Source organism: Artemia franciscana, chromosome 3 (assembly GCF_032884065.1).
Source record: "Artemia franciscana chromosome 3, ASM3288406v1, whole genome shotgun sequence".
In the NCBI taxonomy this organism is placed as follows: domain Eukaryota; kingdom Metazoa; phylum Arthropoda; class Branchiopoda; order Anostraca; family Artemiidae; genus Artemia; species Artemia franciscana.
In genome coordinates this window covers 22,810,051-22,832,796 of record NC_088865.1, presented here as the reverse complement: position 1 = coordinate 22,832,796, position 22,746 = coordinate 22,810,051, and the positions used below count along the sequence as shown (strand labels likewise).

Below are 22,746 nucleotides of genomic sequence, written 5' to 3'. Positions count from 1 at the left end.
GATTTTCACGTATTTGTGTTTGTTTAAGTAAATCGGCTTCTCTGATTAAATTTTTCTTATTTGTCACTTCCCCAATTATCCACCATTTTTTTATTTGCTCAGAAGCTGCTGATCGGACAAGGTAAAGAAAATCAAACAATTCTTGTAAATGGCCTAATTTTAGGAATCCAATGTGAATTATTGAGGCTGTTCATTTGTGTTTAATAGACCAGGGATAAACATGTAAGTATGAAAATGCACAGGGAATGAGGAATTTAAACTTTATGTAAAGTTCTTTTTTTGGAGGGGAATTTATCGGAAAACTTTGTTGATATCGTACCGTTGCGATACCAATATTTCGGTATCAGACTCCAAAAATCAATATCGGTCAGGCCCATGAAAAATTGTTTATTAATAAACACAGTAAATAGAAATAAAAAGATTTAAAGCTCTAATTAATAAGATCACGAAAAAATAATAAACATATAGAAAACAAAAAGAATAAAAAGCCATTAAAAAAAAAACGAAGACAAATTTCGTGATCCTGTTTTCGCTTCCTTTTAAATTAATTAAAATATTTAGAATGATAATGCTTAAAAGATCAAAAGATTTACCTGCAATATGGAAAGGAGACAGCGAGCGTAAACAGGAGCGTCGACTTCGTGAGACTCTAACTCAGCCCTCAGCCAATCGGCAACGGAGCTAGGAACGAACCGTCCTGATGACCAATAAAACATATCCGACGATGAACCAGGGTACGAAGGTAGGGGGGCACCTGTAACATAAAAAAACATACAAGCAGGTTGTTCCTTTTTTTAACAGCAACAATACAGTGATAACTCAACAGAATATCAAAAAGCAATTTATAGTAGGTCAAAGATCGCTTTTCCTCTGGCCGAACATCCAATGGCAGACATACGCAGGAATTCTATCTTTGGGAAAGAAGGGATTTTTGTTAAGGCAGAAATCGGGCGACCTATACAAAAACTGTATGGAAATCAGGATCAGGATAAGACAGGGATTATTGCATAGAGGTGCTTGAGTGACAAACGAGTTAGGAAGCACTGAGTAAATCCAAGAAACAAAAAATTAGTTTTCTGAAGCATCAAACCTACTATATTTAAATATTTGTAAGAAATACAAATTGCTTAGTATATTAAGGCGAACGGTCTTATCGACAAACCAAAACAAGAGCTAAGAGCTAAGAGCTCATATGACACTTGTGACGAGGCCAGAAGAGCTAAGAGCCAAGAGCTCATATGGTATGAGCTCTAACAAAATTCTATGAATCAATAGATTGATTTAAAAGGAAAATCAGAGGCTTAATGCCGGTTGGGATTTAAAATAAGAGCTCTGAGTCACGATGTCCTTCTAAATATCAAAATTCATTAAGATCCGATCACCCAATCGTAAGTTATAAATACCTCATTTTTTCTCATTTTTTCTCATTTTTCCTCTCCCTTTAGCCCCCCAGATGGTCGAGTCTGGGAAAACAACTTTATCAAGTCAATTTGTGCAGCTCCCTGACACGCCTACCAATTTTCATCGTCCTAGCACGTTCAGAAGCACCAAACTCGCCAAAGCACTGAACCCCACCCCACAACTCCCCCAAAGAGTGCGAATCCAGTAAGGTTACGTCAATCACGGATCTACGACATTTGCTTATTCAATCCACCAGGCTTCATCCGGATTCCTCCACTCTAAGCGTTTTCGAAGATTTCCGATTTCCCCCTCCAACTACCCTCAATGTCAGCAGATCTGGTCGAGATTTAAAATAAGAGCTCTGAGACATGAATTCCTTCGTTCTTAAGTTAAAAATACCTCAATTTTTCTAATTTTTCCAAATTAACACCCCCAGCTCCTCCAAAGACAAAGGATTCGTCCCAATTATCTTAATCACGTATCTAAAACTTCTGCTTATTCTTCCCATCAAATTTCATCCCGATCTCTCCACTCTAAGCATTTTCCTAGATTTCTGTTTCCCTCCTCCAACCACCTGTGTCCCCGGGTCCAATTCAAGTCGAAAATGGAGCATCTGAGACATAAGATCCTTCTAAACATCAAGTTTAATTAAGATCCGATCACCTATTAGTAAGATAAAAATACCCCAATTTTGACGTTTTCCAAGAATTCCGGTTTCCCCATCCAACTCCCCCCAATGTCAGAGGATCTGGTTGGAATTTAAAATAAGAGCTTTAAAGCACAAGATCCTTCTAAATATCAAATCTCATTCAGATCTGATCATCCGTTCGTAAGTTAATCAAATACCTCATTTTTCCGAATTACCCCCCCCCCAACTCCACCAAAGAGAAAGGATCCAGTCCGGTTATGTCAGTCACGTAACTTAGACTTGTTTTTATTCTTCCCATCCAGATTTATCCTGATCTCTCCGCTTTAAGTATGTTCTAAGATTTCCGCCCCCCCCCAAAAAAAAATGACGCTGGATCCGCTTAAGATTTAAAATAAGAGATCTGAGTTACGAGATCCTTCTAAATATGAAGTTTCATGAAGATCCGACCACTCCTTCGGAAGTTAAAAATAACGTCATTATTTCTAATTTTTCAGAATTGACAATCCCCCCCCCATCCCACCCCCCCAATTCCCCAAATAGAGCGGATCCGTTCCAATTATGCGAATCACGTATCTAAGACTTCTGCTTATTTTTCCCACCAAGTTTCATCCTGATCCCTCCACTCTAAGCGTTTTCCATGATTTCATGTTCCCCCTCCAAACTCCCCCCATTGTCACCGGATCCGGTCGGGATTTAAAATTAGAGCTTTGAGACACGATATCCTTCTAAATGACAAATTTCATTGAGATCCAATCACCCGTTCGTAAGTTAAAAATACCTCATTTTTTTCCAATTTTTCAGAATTAACCCCCCCCCCAACTAGTCCAAAGAGAGCGGATGTGTTCCGGTTATATCAGTCATGTATCTAGGACTTCTGCTTATTTTTCCCACCAAGTTTCATCCCGATCCCTCCACTGTAAGTGTTTTCCAAGATTTTAGGTTTCACCCTCCCAACTCCTCCCCCCCTCCCAATGTCACCAGATCCAGTCGGGATTTGAAACAAGAGTTCTGAGATACGATATCCTTCCAAGCATCAAATTTCATTAAGATCTGATCAACCGTTCGTAAGTTAAAAATACTTCAGTTTTTCTATTTTTCCGAATTAACCGCCACCCCACTCCCCCCCAGACGGTCAAATCGAGAAAACGACTATTTCTAATTCAATCTGGTCGGTACCTGATACGCCTACCAAATTTCATCGTCCTAGCTTACCTGGTAGTTTACTGACTTTATGATAGAGGCATGCTTATTTGAAATGCCTAGATTTTAACTGTGTAATTTTGGGCTGTATAGAAGAATGAAGATGCCTAACACCTATTCATGTATTTTGAGATGCCCTTAATTACCTTCTGTGGCTAATTGGTGGTCAGTTTTAGTGACAGCAAGGGCATGAAAATGGCAAACTTCAGAACAAGCAAATATTCAACTAAGCATACCTCTAATGTAATGGGTATTATGGAGATTTGCATTTTTGAGCACTTCTCTGACTGCTGCACTACTTTATGTTTATTTTATTTTTTTATTTTTACAAAACAGTCAAATTAAAAAGAAAATTAGCAGACTAAATATCAGCTAATATTCCATTACTGCAGAATCTACAGGAGTTGAAAACCCAAATATAAAACCTAAACATAAATATCCTATCAAAACCTTCATTCATGTTAAAATTGACCCTATTAGACTATGTATGCAATACTGACCCATTATCTAAGACAATAGATGAAAGTATTATTGGGAGCCAATGTGCCAACATAGATACCTTAGATGTTGATTGTGTGCAATTAAGTATAGCAGATGAACTGCCCTTTCAGACTTAAATGAAAATTGAGCCAACCATGCCTAAGACCATGACTTATGTCAAGTTTGGATGTGAAGACCCTAGCTCAAATAGGGCAAGAGAGAGGAGACTTTCAGTGCTGAAGAAAATTGAGCTTCTTGTTTAATTCAGTATAACTTATGTATAGATCGATGGTTCTTAATGAAAGCTAGATCAAAGATGCCTAAAATCATTACTCAAATCAAACTCTGAGATCAAGGACCCTAGCTCAAACAGATTGAGGGAATTTGGAGTGTTGAAAAAAGTTAATTTCGCAGTTTTCAATGAAAGTCAGATCAAATTCCAAACTCTTCATCTCTGAGATGAAGACTCTAGGCTAAATAGTATGAGGGGGAGTCAGATTGAAGTGTTCAAAAAGTTGATTTTTTTCGTTTTGATTGTATAGTATATGAATGTAGTGACAGATTTGAATCAAAGATGGACAAAAAATGCCTAAAATCATGAATCACATCAAGTGTTGAGATGAAGATCCTAGGTCAAATAGGAAGGGAAAATAGGGTTTGAAGTTTAGAAAAAAAAAGAATTTTCATTTGACTGTGAACCAGTGAATCAATTGTCAAGTTTATATGGAAATTGAAACAAAGATGCCTGATACCATTACTGATATTAACTTCTGATCTAAAGACCTTAAGTAAAATAGGGCCAAACCGAGTTCTTCAGCTTATTAGCATAACTTATGAAAGAGGTATTTAATTTAAATAAAAGTAGAAAAACTACTCATAGCAAAATACCACTGCATTTGATCCTACTAAAATTTTTCAGACTTGTTTTATCAGAAATATTATTTGTGGAGACTTAGAGATATAGCCTTTGTTGTTAATTGCAGACACTCATGACACGCCATCTACTCCTCCAAGAAAAAAAGATCACAAAAGGGTCTACAACCCTAAATGGGAGCAGGAACCTGATTTCAAAGGATGGCTACAGCCTTTGTCTGGAAACAACACAAAAGCCTGCTGCAAAATCTGCAATGGAGCAGTACTCCGAGCTCACAAGTCTGATTTGCATCAGCATTACAATTCAGCCAAACATAAGAAGAACTCTCAAGCCATGAGGATTCAGGAACCTGTTATAAGCCATGGTAAGTTGGAAATGTGTTAGCACCTTAACAGTGCACAAAAGGGATATCTCAGCTACAGTGCTTTGACAGAAAGATCGCTGGAAAGCTTTTCTTTCCTGACCTAATCCTGACTCTCAAGAGCCTGATAAGGGCCCTTGCCAAGAAGAGCCAAAAGACCACAGCAAAAGTATCATAGCTGACACATCCATTTAATGCATTGCTTAAACAATTTTTTTCAGTCAGCTTGAGCTCAAGGAGTATTTATTTGTTTGTGTAAAAAAATTTTTGGTGTTGGGTTCTGACTAGTTAAGATATAATACAAGAATAACTCGCCTCCTTTTTTACAAAACTGGATGGAACTTGCTTTACCAGGTTACAAATTATTTTTGTAAATTGTAAATATTGCTGTATTTGTGAACCTTCAATACACTGAACAAGCGCCGTAGAGAATTAAAAAAATCGGTGCTTATCCTCTGTAGGCTGATTCTCTATTACACTCTATTCTTCTGAGTTAATACAGGTTTCATGAAATTATGTTTCAATTTCAATCCTCCCTTTTGATGCTTTTATAGTATATGTACAAGGAGATAGAGTGTAAGGAGGCAAAGGGCAGAAGGCCGAAAAGATTTATATAGCCTCAATCTTCATTACATATTCAGGGCCTCACTACATGCAGAACTAGTAGCCTAGACTGTGGTTTGTCAGCTCAAACGATTGAATTAAAAAAAAATATCACAAACTGGATGTTACAATCTCAAAGCTTTTTATTCAAAGTCGACACCTGAGAATATGAGGCTTTCCTCAACCTCAGCCTGTAGGGCGTCTTTACCCTTGCGTTAGATGCTTATCCAAAGCTTGCACAAAAGGTCAGTTTAGTCTTCTTCCAAATTATTTCTCACTTTTAAAAGTGAGTAACTGTTGAAAGCAGTGCAGGAATTATTTGACACTTTGCAGATTAACCTGCCGAATTAAAACCCCATTCTTTTCTTAGGAATTACTCAGCTCGATGTCAAAGCACGAAAAGCAGAACTGATTTTGGCAGCACATGTCGCATGTCATTCATCGATTATGACTATTGACCACCTATCCACCATTATCAAGAGTGCTTTTCCTGGACCAGTTTCCGAGGCAACGAAATTGAAGAGAACAAAATGTTCAGCCCTTATCAAGAATGTTCTTGGACCAGAAAGTCTCCAAGAGATTGTTGCTGATGTTGGTGACAGCAGATATTCCCTTATTCTGGACGAATCGACCGACGTTGCCACCATGAAATTCATGTGTATTTGTGTGAGATACTATAGCCCCAAGATGAAGAAAGTTCTTTGTGCTACTTTGGGCATGGTTGAAGTACCTTCGACCACTTCTGTGATTTTACATCAAGAACTGAAAGACTCCTTAGCTTTATGTGGAATTCCCCTAGAAAATCTGATAGGTATTGGGACAGATGGAGCAAACAACATGTGGGGTGGGAACCATTCGCTGTTTACGTTATTACGAGATGACGGGTTGCCTCAACTCCAACTCTTCAAATGTGTATGTCACTCCCTACATTTGTGTGCTTCCGAGGCTGTTGGAGAGCTTCCAAGCAATTTGGAGTTCATGCTCTCAGAGACTTACAAGTGGTTTAACGTTAGTCCTTTACGAAGAGAGGCATATAAGCATATGTCCCAGCTAATAAACGATGGGAATACCCCGTTGAAAATGATTGCTCCTTCCAATACCCGTTGGCTGTCTCGAATAGAGCAGTCGTTCGCATACTCGAGCAGTATTCTGAGCTGTCAGCGCACTTTCGATTAGCGAAGGAAAAGGAACGTTGCTACACTGCCCGAATGCTCCATGATATGTACCTCGATGAACGAAATAAGGCATATATTGTTTTCTTGAAGCCATTATTGGCCGAATTTCAAAGAGTTAACCTCCTTTTCCAACACACTAACGCAGATCATTTTCGTTTATTTCAAGAGCTAAAAGAGTTTGTATTAAGTCTTCTGCGGATAATATTGCACACGTCTCCAGTGTCATTAACAGTGAATATGGACTTTGAAATTTATTACCTTCCTACAGCCCAGGTTGACTACGGATACAAGTTCCTTTTGGAGCTTGAAAGATCTAACCTGACCAGTCATCAAAAAGAAGAAGTAAAGTTGCGTTGCCTCAAATTTCTCAAGACAGCTGCTAGAGCAGTTTTAAAGCGCTTGCCCCCAGCTCTTGATTCTCTGCTGAAACTGAAAGTGCTTTCTCCGACCATTTGTTTGTCGCAGTTGCGTCCTCGATTTAGTGATTTGCCTTTGGATGTTATTCCAGTGCTGAATATTAGTGAGTTAGAGAGTCAGTGGAGAAGACTCTTGGTAGTTGACTGGGCATCAGCTTGTGGCGGAGAAATTCAAAGTGACTCTTGTGAATTCTGGGTCAAGGTCCTGCACCATCTTGATCCAGCTAGTGTTCCTCCATGTCGTGACTTAGCGAGGTGGGCATTGACCCTCCTCAGCCTGCCAATAAGCAATGCTGTAGTTGAGAGGTCATTTTCTATGATGAATATTGTGAAGAACAAACTTCGAATCGAATGTTGTTGCCTATGCTGAACTCAATAGTAGTCTTTCGGCTGTGGTTGTCAGTGTGTGGTATTTGCTGTTCCCAGTTTGAGCCTACTAAAAAAATGTTGCAGTTCGACAGTGAAATCTATAGGCTTGGGGGTTCCACTGCAACCACAGATATGAATTTTAACAATGATCTTGATGACATACTGGTTTTACTATAGAATTGCAGAACTGGCTCTTTATTCGTTTTCTTTTCATCTGATGCTGTTTTTCTCTTGGTGTTCTTTTCTAACTTCTTGAGTTGTAGATATACACTTTAAAAAAAAAAAAAATGATTTCCAACAAGAAAATGCGTTGAACTTTCAATTACTTAAAAAAAAAAAATTATAATTGAATTTTCAGGAAAGGTGTAAAATGGAAAAAGTGAATGTGATCTTCAACGATTTGTTTAACTTTCCAACAAAAAACGTTTAAAGTCCAGCGAAAAGTTTGAAATTTCAAGTTCTCTTGACTTTCCAATACCCAATTTTTCAAAGTCCAACCAATTAGTTTGGAATTCTAATGAAAGAATTTTATATTTTACACTCTGCTGACTTTCCAAAAAAAAATTGAAAATCCAACGAAAAAGCTTAATATTCTACGTTTTCCTGTTTATTCTAGCAAATAATGTTGAAAAAAAGATACGAAATTATTTTTTAATAAGAGTTTTTTTTTCAATTTGCACCTCAAGGTACGAATAGGAATTGAATAAGAAACCATCGGTTTAAAAAAAAGAAAAACGAATGTTGGAATTCTTCAGATTCTGTGAAATTAATATAAAAATGAGCCGCCTTCAGTGGAGCCAAAACTAGGAATCTTCGGGTTGAAGCCTGATTGGTAAAAGAAATCGATTGATAAGCTGCATTTAAAAACCAAAATGCTGTATTACAAGATAATCAGCCTTTGATGTGCATATTTTCCTAAGGTGATGACGCTGAAATTTTAGCTTGCAGTTAGCTTTTTTAAATCAAAAGTTCCTCGTGTTCGTTCAATATATTGGTATTTCAGCTGTTGTAGCATTTTTTTTTGTCAAAAGCTGTACATAGTATCTCATTTCTCAAAAATTATTTTTAATTTTTCTTACTTGAGGTACTAAGAAAATGTACCAAAAGTATTGAGAGTTTTCAATCATTGCGTTTATTCTCTTGAAGCTTTTTTCCTTTATTTTACAAAATTTCAAGCTTCAATTATTTTCTTTTTTGCATTTTACCATTCTATCCAAAGAAGTAATTAAGCCTGTGTATTTCTTGTCGTGATAGCTTGGCCAAAATTCTGTTTTGTTCACAAAAATTATTTTGCTTATTGAAGAGATCTTATTGTGTTTTCTGTTACTTGTGAATTTTTTTGTTGTTGTATTACGAAGTCAATACATTAAGAAATAAATGAGAACCGCGTCCATTAAAACTAGGTGACGAGAAAAAAAAAGGTTTTCAGTTAAAAGTCTTATTCTGTGATTTTATTTCTGCTCGTTTTTGTTCTTTGATTTTCTTTGAAAAACGCTTGGTAACTTTTTTCTGCTAGAGAAACAAAGATATCAAAAAAGAAATATGCTTTCCTATCCTCCATTCAAAGCTCTTCTAAAATATATTAAACCATATCATTGCAGTTGCACCACCCTCCCCCTTAATGATGCCAGATACAGCCCAAGGCTATATACAAAAGTATGCAAGGAAAAAGCACGAAAATATGAGAAACACAAAAATCAGCGAACTTTTGTATGCGGTTGAAAGAAATAACTGGCCCCATTAAAGGGGGCTTGGGACCCATTCCGGCGGCACTAATTACGGTATTTAGAATGAGTATTGAAGGGCGAATTGAATGGAATCTTTTTTTCCGTTCTACAACCAAAAAACAAAATAAAGAAAATACATGTACCATTGTACAGTTTGAAACTCTGTTAGGGCTCAAAATGAAATTTACAAAGGTGGAAATTACCATATTTAGAAAGAATGTTAAAAGACGTATCGGATGGTATGTCGACCTTTTAGCTATAAAGTTTACATGAAGTTTACAAAGGTGGAAATTGGCATATTTGGAAAGAACTTTAAAAGGCGAATTAGATGGTATGTTGAACTTTTAGCTTTCAAGTTTACAAATGTGGGAATTAACATATTTAGAAAGAGAGTTAAAAGGCGCATTGGATGGTAAGCTATGTTGACCTTTTAGCTATTAAATAAAAAAAACAAGTTTTTTAAACTGCAAGTAAGGAGCGACAGTAAAACTTAAAACGAACAGAAATTACTTCGTATATGAAAGAGGCTGCTTCCTCATCAACGCCCCGCTCTTTACGCTAAAGTTTTTTACTGTTTTAGAAAGAAGAATTGAGAGAAAGAGTCAAACTTTAGCGTAAAGAGCGGGGCGTTGATGAGGAAGCAGCCTCTTTCATATACGAAGTAATTTCTGTTCGTTTTAAGTTTTACTGTCGCTCCTTACTTGCAGTTTAAAAAACTTGTTTTTTTTATTTAATTTCTGAACGTTTTTGAAGTAATGCATGTTATTATTTTCCAGCTGTACTTTTTAAATTAAAAAAATACTTTAGTGTAAAGAGTGAGGAGTTGCGCAGGGGACAACCTCTTTCATTTACGGAATAATTTTGTTCGCTTTAAGTTTTAATGTCGCTCCTTACTTTCCGTTTAATTTTTCTTTTATTTAATTTCTGAACGTTTTTGAATTAATGCATGTTTTATTTTGTCTCTCCACAATAATTAATTCATGAATAATTAATTATTAATTGTTAGTAATAATTAAGTAAAAAAATTAAGATCAATAATCATCTCAAAATTAACACAAGCAAATATTATCATAAATCAAAGTGTAGCTAATTTCACGTGTAAAGCTTAGAGTATTAAGATGAAAAGGGTGTCAAATGCACACATCAACAATATTTTTGGAACGGCTTAACGTGTCAAGGCGAAATTTCCGGGGCATCATGAAAGTGATATTCAACTGAACAAATATGCACATTTTAATATGCACAATCTAATTTCAGGCATGTGGTCAATTTTCGGGGTGATTTTTGGAGCTTCCATTTGTATGTTCGCCATAGATTGGCCTAAAGTTGAAATATTTAAACTTTTATATCTAAACTGACCTACCAAATAATGCTAGTAAATCCTGCTCTCCCTTCATGGAAATTTTCTTCTCCCATTACAAATTCTCGAAGGAAAGTTCCCCCAGCATATCCCCCTCTTCTCAACCCCTCCCCCAAACCAAAAAAATCCTCCTGAAAACGCCTGTATACTTCCCAATAACCATTACTATATGTAAGCACAGGTCAAAGTTTGTAACTTGTTGCCCCTCCCACGGGGACTGTGGGGGAGTAAGTCGTCCCCAAAGACATAGTTATAAGGTTTTTCGACTACGCTGAATAAAATGGCTATCTCAGAATTTTGATCCGTTGACTTTGGGAAAATAATTAGCGTGGGAGGGGGCCTAGGCGCCATCCAATTTTTTTGGTCACTTAAAAAGGGCACTAGAACTTTTCATTTCCGTTAGAATGAGCCCTCTTGCAACATTCTAGGACAACTGGGTCGATTCGATCACCCCTGGGAAAAAAAAACAACAAAAAAACAAATAAACACGCATCCGTGATCTGCCTTCTGGCAAAAAATGCAAAATTCCACATTTTTGTAGATAGGAGCTCGAAACTTCTACAATAGGGTTCTCTGATACGCTGAATCTGATGGCGTGATTTTCGTTAAGATTCTATGACTTTTAGGGGGCGTTTCCCCCTATTTTCTAAAATAACGCAAATTTTCTCAGGCTCGTAACTTTTGATGGGTAAGACTAAACTTGATGAAACTTATATATTTAAAACCAGCATTGAAATGCGATTCTTTTGATATAGCTATTGGTATCAAAATTCCATTTTTTAGAGTTTTGGTTACTATTGAGCCGGGTCGCTCCTTACTACAGTTCGTTACCACGAACTGTTTGATAAGATACATAATAACATCGGAAAATTTATGAAATGAAATTTATGCCGGGAACACGAAATTATAGTTTATGAGAATAATTTTACCTAATAATAGAATAATATGACCTAGTCAAACAGTTCGTTGTAACGAACTGTAGTAAGGAGCGACCCGGCTCAATAGTAACCAAAACTCTAAAAAAAATTGAATTTTGATACCAATAGCTACATCAAAAGAATCGCATTTTAATGCTGATTGTAAATATATAAGTTTCATCAAGTTTAGTTTTACCCATCAAAAGTTACGAGCCTGAGAAAATTAGCCTTATTTTAGAAAATAGGGGGAAACACCCCCTAAAAGTCATAGAATCTCAACGAAAATCACATTCAGCGTATCAGAGAACCCTATTGTAGAAGTTTCAATCTTCTATCTAAAAAAATGTGGAATTTTGTATTTTCTTTTTGCCAAAAGGCAGATCACGTATGCGTGTTTATTTGTTTGTTTGTTTGTTTTTTTTTGTTATTTTTCCAGGGGTGATCGTATCGACCCAGTGGTCCTAGAGTGTTACGAGAGGGCTCATTCTAATGGAAACGAAAAGTTCTAGTACCCTTTTTAAGTGACCAAAAAAATTGGAGGGCACCTAGGCCCCCTCCCACGCTAATTATTTTCCCAAAGTCAACGGATCAAAATTTTGAGATAGCCATTTTTTTCAGAGTAGTCGAAAAACCTTATAACTATGTCTTTGGGGACGACTTACTTCCCCACAGTCCCCGTGGGAGGGGCTACAAGTTACGAACTCTGACCAGTGCATACATATAGTAATGGGTATTGGGAAGTGTACAACGTTTTCAAAAGGATTTTTTGGGTGGGGGAGGGGTTGAGAAGAGGGGGATATGTTGGGGGAACTTTCCATCGAGAAATTTGTCATTTGGGGAAGAAAATTTCGATGAAGGGAGCGCAGGATTTTCTAGCATTATTTAAAAAAAAACAATGAAAAAATAAATATGAAAAAAAATTTCAACTGGAAGTAAGTAGCTGCATTAAAACTTAAAACGAACAGAAATTATTATGCTTATGAGGGGCTCACCTCCTCCTAATACCTCACTCTTTACGCTAAAGTATTTTTAGTAATTTCAACTATTTATTCTACGGCTTTTCAAACAGTTCGTGGTAACGAACTGCAGTAAGGAGCGACCCGGCTCAATAGTAACCGAAACACTAAAAATGGAATTTTGATACCAATAGTTGCATCAAAAGAATCGAATTTTAATGCTGATTTAAAATATATAAGTTTCATCAAAATTAGTCTTACCCATCAAAAGTTACGAGCCTGAGAAAATTTGCACATTTCAGAAAACAGGGGGAAACACCCCCTAAAAGTCATACGATCTTAACAAAAAACACATCATCAGATTCAGCGTATCAGAGAACCATATTGTAGAAGTTTCAAGCCCTATCTACAAAAATGTGGAATTTTGCATTTTTTTTTTCCAGAAGACAAATCACGGATGCGTGTTTATTTGTTATATTTGTTTTTTTTTTCCCAGGGGTGATCATATCGACTCAGTGGTCCTAGAATTTCGCGAAAGGGCTCATTCTAACGGAAATTAAAAGTTCTAGTGCGCTTTTTAAGTGGCCAAAAAAAATTGGAGGGCACCTAGGCCCCCTCCCACGCTCATTTTTGCCCAAAAGTCACCGGAACAAAATTCTGAGATAACCATTTTATTCACCGTAGTCGAAAAACCTAATAACTATGTCTTTGGGGACGACTTACTCCCCCGCAGTCCCCGTTGGAGGGGCTGCAAATTACAAACTTAGACCTGTGTTTACATATAGTCGTGGTTACTGAGAAGTGTACAGACGTTTTTAGGGGGATTTTTTGGTTTGGGGGGTTTAGGGGGGGGGGTTACGTGGGAGGATCTTTCCACGGAGGAACTTCTCATGGGGAAAGAGACTTTCAATGGAGGGGGCGCAAGATTTTCTAGCATTATTTAAAAAAACGATAAAAAAATAAATATGAAATTTTTTCTACTGAAAGTGAGAAGCAGCATTAAAACTTAAAACTAACAGAAATTATTACGCATATGGGGGGTTCACCTCCTCGTAATACCTCGGTCTTTACGCTGAAGTATTTTTAGTAATTTCAACTATTTATTCTACGGCCTTTCTGATTCAGGGGTCATTCTTAAGGAATTGGGACAATATTTAAGCCTTAATGTAAAGAGCGAGGTATCGACGAGGGGTGAGCCCCCTCATATACGCAATAACGAATATAGAAGTTCGCTACGTAATTTAATTCGTAAGTTACGTATATTTTTTACTCATGAAAATGTTCGTAAAAAATTATAAGTTATAGTTGCCTTTTTAAGTAATCAAAAAATCGGAGGGCAACTAGGCCTCCTCCCTCGCTCCTTTCTTCTCAAAATCTTCCGATTAAAACTATGAAAAAGCCATTTAGCCCAAAAAAAATAATATGCAAATTTCGTTTTAATTATTTGTGTACGGAGAGCCAAAATCAAAACATGCATTGATTCAAAAACGTTCAGAAATTAAATATAAAAAAAACAAGTTTTTTTAACTGAAAGTAAGGAGCGACATTAAAACTTAAAACGAACAGAAATTACTTCGTATATGAAAGAGGCTGCTTCCTCATCAACGCCCCGCTCTTTACGCTAAAGTTTTTTACTGTTTTAAAAAGTAGAGTTAAGATAAAGAGTCAGACTTTAGTGTAAAGAGCGGGGCGTTGATGAGGAAGCAGCCCCTTTCATATACAAGTAATTTCTGTTCGTTTTTAATTTTAATGTCGCTCCTTACTTTCAGTTAAAAAAAAACTTGTTTTTTTATTTATTTGTATAAAGATCGAACCCCTTATCGGGAGGATTTCCTTCCTTTTCTTTAAATTGGACAATTATTCTTAAAGCAATATATTTTGATGTGTAAATTCATGATGTGTAAAACACACAGTTTGAATGAATCTAAAAGCTGATTTTTTTTTTATGTATGCATTGTTATCAAAGTTCCATTACCAGTTTCGATTTCTACTGACAGGAGTACTTATTACTTCCTTTTCATTAGAATGAATGGGTTGGAAAGATCCCATAAGAACTGCAATCCTTGTTTGATATAATTATGGTAAGGTATGACATAAGAGGAGTCTTACCCTCTCCCCTATAAAAATTTTTACATCTGGCCCTGTTTCATGATTGTCAAGGCTGAGAGGTCACACACTTACGTACACCAGGTGACGCGTGCCAATTGTGGCGGAAATTTAGCCAAGTTTGACGGAAACTGTGCCAAACGTGGCACACCATGCCTTGGTCAAAGCATTAGATTATATAAACATGCTTAAATTGTCTGTACTGCTTGTTCAGTCTTAATCCCACAGTTTACCATTAGTATATAAAACTGTATTCTTAATTACTACTGCTTGGAGGGGGGGATAATCATTTAAAAATGTCCGAACCTTTTAGACTTGAATCATATTCCTAGCTTTCAACACATACATTACGTACACTAAAAATAAAAAATTGATACCAGACTGAGTTTTTCAACGTCATGCGATCGAGCATGTGGTGAAATGAATGAATGAGCCAGTAGTACCAATCATCTTTTAAGTGCTTTACATAAAAAGTATCGTCAATCAAAGGATTTTTAATCAACCAAGAAAGATTTTTTAAACGACTACCCTAGCCTTAGGAACGTGTGCCAACAAGTGAAAAAAACGGTTGTATGCAGGCGAAAGAAACAAGAGCTAAGAGCTCATATGGCACTTGTGACGAGGCAAGAAGAGCTACGAGCCAAGAGCTCATACGGTATGAGCTCTAACAAAACTCTAAGAATCAATAGATTGATTTAAAAGGAAAGTCAGAGGCTTAATGCCGATCAGGATTTAAAATAAGAGCTCTAAGTCACGATGTCCTTCTAAATATCAAAATTCATTAAGATCCGATCACCCACTCGTAAATTATAAATACCTAATTTTTTCTAATTTTTCCTCTCCCTTTAGCCCCCCCCCCCCAGATGGTCGAATCTGGGAAAACGACTTTATCAAGTCAATTTGTGCAGCTCCCTGACACGCCTACCAATTTTCATCGTCCTAGCACGTCCAGAAACACCAAACTCGCCAACTCACTGAACCCCTCCCCCCAACTCCCCCAAAGAGAGCGAATCCAGTACGGTTGCGTCAATCACGTATCAAGGACATTTGCTTATTCTATCCACCAAATTCATCCTGATTCCTCCACTCCAAGTGTTTTCCAAGATCCCCCCCCCCAACTCCTCCCAATGTCAAAAGATCTGGTCGGGATTTGAAATAAGAGTTCTGAGACATGAATTCCTTCTAAATATCAAATTTCATTAAGATCCTATCACTAATTCGTAAGATAAAAATACCCCAATTTTCACGTTTTCCAAGAATTCCGGTTTCCCCCTCCAACTCCCCCCAATGTCACAGGATCTGGTTGGAATTTAAAATTAGAGCTTTAAAGCACAAGATCCTTCTAACTATCAAATTTCATTAATACCTGGTCACCCTTTCGTAAGTTACAAATACCTCAATTTTCAAAATACCCCCCCCAACTCCACCAAAAAGAGCAGATCCGGTCCGGTTATGTCAGTCACGTATCTTAGACAGGTTTTTATTCTTCCCGTCCAGTTTCATCCTGATCTCTCCGCTTTAAGTATTTTCTAAGATTTCTGGTCCCCCAACTGCCCCCCAATGACTCTGGATGCGGTTGAGATTTAAAATGAGAGATCTGAGTTACAAGGTCCTTCTAAATATTAAGTTTCATGAAGATCCGATCACTCCTTCGTAAGTTAAAAATACGTCATTTTTTCTAATTTTTCATAATTAGCCCCCCCCCCCAATAGAGCGGATCCGTTCCAATTATGTAAATCGCGTATCTAAGACTTCTACTTATTTCTCCAACCAATTTTCATCCCGATCCCTCCAATCTAAGCGTTTTCCATGATTTTAGGTTCCCTCACCCCGAACTCCCCCCAATGTCACCAGATCCGTTCGGGATTTAAAATAAGAGCTTTGAGACACGATATCCTTCTAAATATTAAATTTCACTGAGATCCGATCACCCATTCGTAAGTTAAAAGTACCTCATTTTTTCGAATTTTTCAGAATTAACACACCCCCCCCCCCAACTATCCCAAAGAGAGTGGACCCGTTCCGGTTATGTCAATCATGTATCTAGGACTTGAGCTTTTTTTTCGCCAAGTTTCGTCCCGATCCCTCCATTCTAAGTGTTTTCCAAGATTTTAAGTTTCCCCCTCCTAACCCCCCCCCCCCCCAATGTCACCAGGTCCGGTCGAGATTTAAAATAACGGCTCTGAAACACGATATCCTTCCAAACATCAAATTTCATTAAGATCTGGTCAACCGTTCGTAAGTTAAAAATACTTCATTTTTTCCGAATTAACGGGCCTCAACTCTTCCCCCCCCCCCTCAGATGGTCAAATCGGGAAAACAACTATTTCTAATTTAAGCTGGTCCGGTCCCTGATACGCCTGCCAAATTTCATCGTCCTAGCTTACCTGGAAGTGCCTAAAGTAGCAAAACCGGGACCGACAGACCGACAGAATTTGCGATTGCTATATGTCACTTGGTTAATACCAAGTGCCATAAAAAGATAATAAGGAATTGCTATATTGTGGTTGACATTTCTTGACATTTTAACACACATCGTGCAGAAATCCTTTAGTCCTTTCCCCATCAATGGTCAAACGTATGTACTCTTATGACAAAGGCCCTCGCGTCCATAAAAGTGAAATTTCTACAACCAGAAGCTTGGTAGTCTAGGAAAATTGTGAAAAAAAGGGGTTAACCTCAAACAAATTGCTATACAAATAATTATTTCACAACCCGACCCAAAAATATGTGCTGATTCCGAATTCGAAAAGTTTACACCTCTATCTCTTTAACAAATTTGAGATTTTTTAGGTTGAATTTGAAGATGAGGTAAAAAATGCTGATTGAGTAAATACCATGAAATGTGATTAGATGTGTCATTAATATGCTCTTTTTTTGCTGATGAACATGAAACTAAATGCTTAAAGTCTAAAGAATTGTTTGGGGCTTAAAGCTTGGCAAAGTCATTCAAAAACTTGGTCTTCTGCTTCGCTACCATTGTCTTCAAGGTTTATGGCACCAAATGTTTCGCAGTTAATACAACTTGTTCCTTTACAATCGCCACAAGGAGAGGTACATTTTAAGCCATGCTTTTTGCAAGAACATCGCACCGTCGAACACTCGCTCTTGCAATTACAGTGAAATACTGAGAGAAGGGAAGGCGGTGCATGTGACGTACATAAATGCACAGGTCGTAATTCTCCTTTCCGAACAATCCTTCCATACTCCAAAGTATCCAGACACTCAACATTTTTTCAAGCTTGTATTTGTAGAAGCTGAATCTAGGAATAGTCCGGCGATATCCTGGACGTTTTTATTCTTTTTTTGCGTTGTTCACTGGTGTAGATTTTCCTGTCATAAATTCGCGAAGTCGAATCGCATCCGAGAAAGGCATGGAGGAAAAGAATTTGGTCGCAAAGAGTGCCACCAAGTTTCAGTTTAGCTGCCAATATATCCCATAGACGGCCTCCAGTTTTCTGTGATTTTGACTCGGAATGGAGAAATATAGGTTTACAGTCTCGCTTCGTGTGATACAGTAAAAGGACTATAAAATCTGTATATTCTCCTATTAACCTAGTGGGTCGGCGTTCTGCGGACTCGGACCGTAGTCATCACAATCAGCAGGTAAGCATCGGCTGGGACTGGTACACTTTGCATCCTGCATTATTAAGGTAGCCGGACAGCATGCTGATGATTGCCTGCTTGTTTTTTGCGTTGCTAAGGAAATCATCTTTTTTTTTTACTAAACAAGGAATCTGCGGCTGAATTCTGATCTTAGAACATCCTTTAGACCTGCTCTTCCTCCCATGTGTCGCGTCTTTGATTGAGGGTCCAGATAAATATCCGTCAACAGCTATGAAGGCGCATCCATATCTTCGCTAAACATAGTCGATGTATTTGGTGCAGATATCCGCGTACGTGCTGCATTTCTCCCAAGGCAGGGTCCCACCATTTAGTTACATACTGAGGCTCATCCAGACTTTTAAGCACGCAATCTGTCATTGGTTGCAGACCTTCAACTTCGCGCCCGATCGCACCGGGAAGCACTGGTTTGTCCGCCAACCAAAGGAGACCATTCGGCTCAAATAATTAAAGTGGCGGGAAACAGAGTTCGTACTTGAAAAAAGTCTGGAGTTCTTCATCTGAACTCTTTGCAACAGTGACCAGCCTTTGAAACATCAAAACAGGATCAACAGTAGGCAGTTCTACTGCCAACTTCAGGTTACTTTGCACTCTCATAGTAATAGCAGTTACTTTCTTCTTGGAAGTGTAAAAGTTTGTGTCTTTTCCAGTCATTATCATTCAGGATTTTCCCACGTATTGGGTATAGCCTACGTCAACCGTATTGGCACCAATATATATGTTAAGAAAATATATTGTTTATGCTAGTTTTCCTTACATAATAATTGTCAAGTTTAGAGCTATAGGTGTATGTACAGTTATTCCAAAAGAGAATTTGCGCGACTTTACATAAGGCCCAAAAATGGGACTAGGTCATGATGAAAATTAAACCAACGAACATGGAATGCCTAAGAACCCTGAAAACGAGGCTTTAGCACTCAATCGACAGTAAAGCCTTCTAACTACCTGGTAACAACAGTTACCGATGCAGATCGTAGGAAAGTGGAAAAGGGCTAATTGGATCAAAAATTTTGAGTTTTAGTGCTCCATGTAGGCAACAATAGATATAATATCGAAAAAAACGCTGTTTTGACTATTATGTCTATGGGGAATCTAGACTTTTGCCAAACTACTGAAAATTTGTGCAGAGAATATCCCAGTTTCTGAGAATTTACTGCAGCACGGGGTTTCATTACATCCTTAAGTGTAAATGCTGTAAAAATAAAGCAAGCGGTTTTTATGGAAAATTAATTCAAGAAAGTCCTTCAAACAAAAGTAAAGAGCTATATTAAACCAAAGACGAGCAGAAACAACGTCACATAATAATTCAAACTTAAAATGAACAGAAAAAAACAGCCAATGGACTGTGAAAAAGACCTAAAACAGAAATTACCACAAACAGAGTAGGGCTAAGCCTTCTAAAGACCAGAGCGTCATTTGTGCTTTACTGAAAAAAAAACTGATTTTATTTTAATGTTAAAGCATTTTCTCTTCTATAACGTTAAGAAGTCCGAAAGCACTCAGAATTCCAGAAATGAACGTCATTACATATTATATAATCAGTCTACTTTCATTAGCTCTTTTCAAAATTTTGGTAATTATGGTGAGTTTTATCTATTTTTGTTGTTGTTGATATTTTGGCAAATAAAACCACCCCTTTCAAAATGAATATAGTTTTCCATGAAATACAAATGGCATTCAAGCCGTTTATAAGTTTCAGGAAGGAGGGAATGGGACAGGTTGCAAGGCCTTATAGTGATGTCAGGATTAACGCCTCACTAGTTTTCCAACCAAAACCATGACTGCAAACGGCCCTGCAGGGTGAACTTGAAGAGTGGCACCCCTTGAGGAAGTCATAGCGTCATAAACAACAGAGTATTGCACTGAATTTTGACTAATGGATAATACTTCTGCGTTTCGTTCGTCTTGGTGGGCTTTCTGGGGCTAAATAACCTCTTCCTATCAAAGTTATCTATCATGTACTGCATCTCCACTGTAGTATTATATTTGTATGCATTAATATATAACGAGTTGGACGCAAGAGGCTTGAGATTACAAGCACAGGACATGGACTTTTGTTGATAGAAGTAGTGGTGTCCCAATTACTATTATGGCCTCAGGAAAATTTGGTGGGACCCACCATAGCACGTCAGGTCATTTTTTAGGTCTATACAATGTGCTTAATCAGACTTAGAACTGGACAGCAAAAGTATAAGGAATATTCAGTATGAATGGAGGCTTTGTGCAATCCTGGGCCACAGCAATCTTGGTCATAGCACGATCTTCCACACTTGGCGATGTTCATCTATCAGTAGTAATGCCCCAATATCTCCCACTGATACCTCATTAGCGAAATCGTATCAGAACAAAATTTGTGTCAATGATCTACATATTCCTGTCAGGACTTGATTAACATTTATTTGACCTTCACTGAATAAGAGGAATGACCAGTTATTACAATACTTAATATTCTGGTCATGACACTTATAAGAATAATTTTTTTTTATTTTGGGTTGTATGAAAATGGTCTTGACACGCACTTGCGTAAAATAAATCGAACGCATTTCATAATACGAACCAAAGTTGAAAAATGTCTAAGTTAAAAACAAAAGTGAAAAATGTCACTACAAACATTATTTTTTAATAGTGTTATTTCAAAAACATCGTAAGTGAATTTCTTTTGTTACAAGTATATTTAAAGTCATTTTAAGACATGAAACAAAAGGTAAAAAATTTCTAAGTTCAAAAAAAAAGCTGAAAAAATTTCTAATTTAAAAAATAAAAAAAATTCTAAGTTCAAAAACAAAATTCTAAGTTCAGAAAGGGGGAGAGCGAAAAGTTGGAGGAAGGGTATTGGGGCCCTTTGAGGTGGGACATGGACGACCATAATTTCCCTTTAAAAAAAATCCACAGCAATTGATTCATTGGAGAACATATGTTCGCAGGTTTACATTACCCAAGCACATGTCATAAGAAAGAAGGGGGAGCAGATTTGTTTTCGATTCATTAAAATTTGGTTTGCATTATAAAATGCGTCAAATTTACTCTACTCAAGCGCGTGTCAAGACCAGCTTCATACAACCGAAAATAAAAAATGTATTTATATAATTATCATGACCTGAATATTAAGTATTATAATAATTGGTCATTCCTCTTATTCAGTGAAGGTCTAATAAATGTTGATCATGTCTTGACGGGAATACGAAGATCATTCACCCAATTTTTTTTTAATACAATTATGCTAATGAAGTATCTGTGGGAGTAATTGGGGCACAACTACTGATAGATGAGCATCGCCAAGTGTGGAAGAGCATGCTATGACCAAGATTGCTGTGGTCCAGGATTGCACAAAGCCTCCATTCATACTGAAGATCCTGTAGAGTTTTTGCTGTCTAGTTCTAAGCCCGCTTAAGCACTTTATATAAACTGGAGAAGCAGACATGACGTGCTATGGAGGGATCCACTGATTTGTCCTGAGGCCATACCTACTACAATGATGTAAATAACACAAAACTTGCAACTTGGAAAGTAAAACACTAAAAGACAACTATCGTATTGATATTTCGACTGACGGATTAGGACATTTTGAATGGGCTTATTAGCAGCTTCAGAAACACGTCTCCCAGGGATAGGAAACATGAATTTAGGTGATACTGAAATGAGCAATTCGGGTAATATTTTCTTTCTGCCAAAGTTTGAATTTTTGCCCTAGAAGCTTTAAGAACGACTGCTAAAACACAAGTGGAATTGGAATGCAATGAGAAGTGTTTGTCAAAATTCTTCAAAAATGAAGCTCAATGATTTGAATATGCTTTAAACAATACAATCTTCAGTTCATATGTTTCAAAAGGCAATCAGTAAGTAAAACGCTTGTAATTAACCAGTAAATACATACGTTGCGCTAATAAATACTTTCAGTAAAGCACTATAAAACCTCGGCATAAAAAATGGGGGTTGAGGAGGGGGCAGACCCCTCACATACGAAATAATTTCTGTTTCTTTTAAGCTGTAATATCTTGCGTTAGTTTTCAATTGAAAAAAAAATGTTCTTTACTTAATTCTTAGAAAAAAGGGACACCATGAATAAATACAGCCAGATAATTTTAATGGTAAATGTTCAGTTTCGTTCCAAGTGCTCTAAAGTGCGTATTACTGCATATAGCAAGATTCTGACGATCACATACTGTTTCCTTGTCATTATTAGAGAAGCGCATCCATTTCTGGTTGACCCTTCTCCTCCATAGGGCAAACTAAAAATGCATAGAGTGGGCTTGCTTACAGGTAACATTACCTACAGAACGAAGCGTATTAATTTATTCAACAAAGAGTGATAAAACTAAAAGAGAAACTTCAAACGAGGTTTATTAACTAAATATAACTTTTTTCAATATTTCCTCTCCCTCCCGCCCCCATATGGTCGAATCAGGGAACCAACTGTTATCAAGTCAATTTGTGCGGGTTCCTGACACGCCCACCAATTTTCATCATCCTAGCACGTCCAGAAGCACCGAACTCGCCAAAGCACTGGAAATCCCCCCAATCCCCCCAA

General features: G+C 37.3%; 2 protein-coding genes across 10 annotated transcripts in view; one reads left to right on the top strand and one right to left on the bottom strand.

The window, feature by feature from the left end:
* Positions 1 to 22,746, bottom strand: part of LOC136025037 (uncharacterized) — a 97,826-nt gene that overhangs the window by 47,557 nt on the left and 27,523 nt on the right. For 7 of the 9 annotated variants that reach the window (XM_065700693.1, XM_065700697.1, XM_065700695.1 and 4 more), the window contains one exon: positions 594 to 754. In XM_065700693.1, the coding sequence (XP_065556765.1) occupies positions 594 to 716 (123 nt within the window). In that variant the 5' untranslated portion in view covers positions 717 to 754. Of the gene's footprint in view, positions 1 to 593; positions 755 to 14,900; positions 14,963 to 22,746 lie in introns of those variants that run through there. The other 2 variants (XM_065700696.1, XM_065700699.1) reach the window with 2 other exon arrangements.
* Positions 4,662 to 6,744, top strand: LOC136024676 (uncharacterized). Its single transcript, XM_065700097.1, has 2 exons — positions 4,662 to 4,968; positions 5,939 to 6,744. The coding sequence occupies exons 1-2, from the start codon at positions 4,938 to 4,940 to the stop codon at positions 6,742 to 6,744; spliced, it is 837 nt and encodes a 278-aa protein (XP_065556169.1). The 5' UTR covers positions 4,662 to 4,937.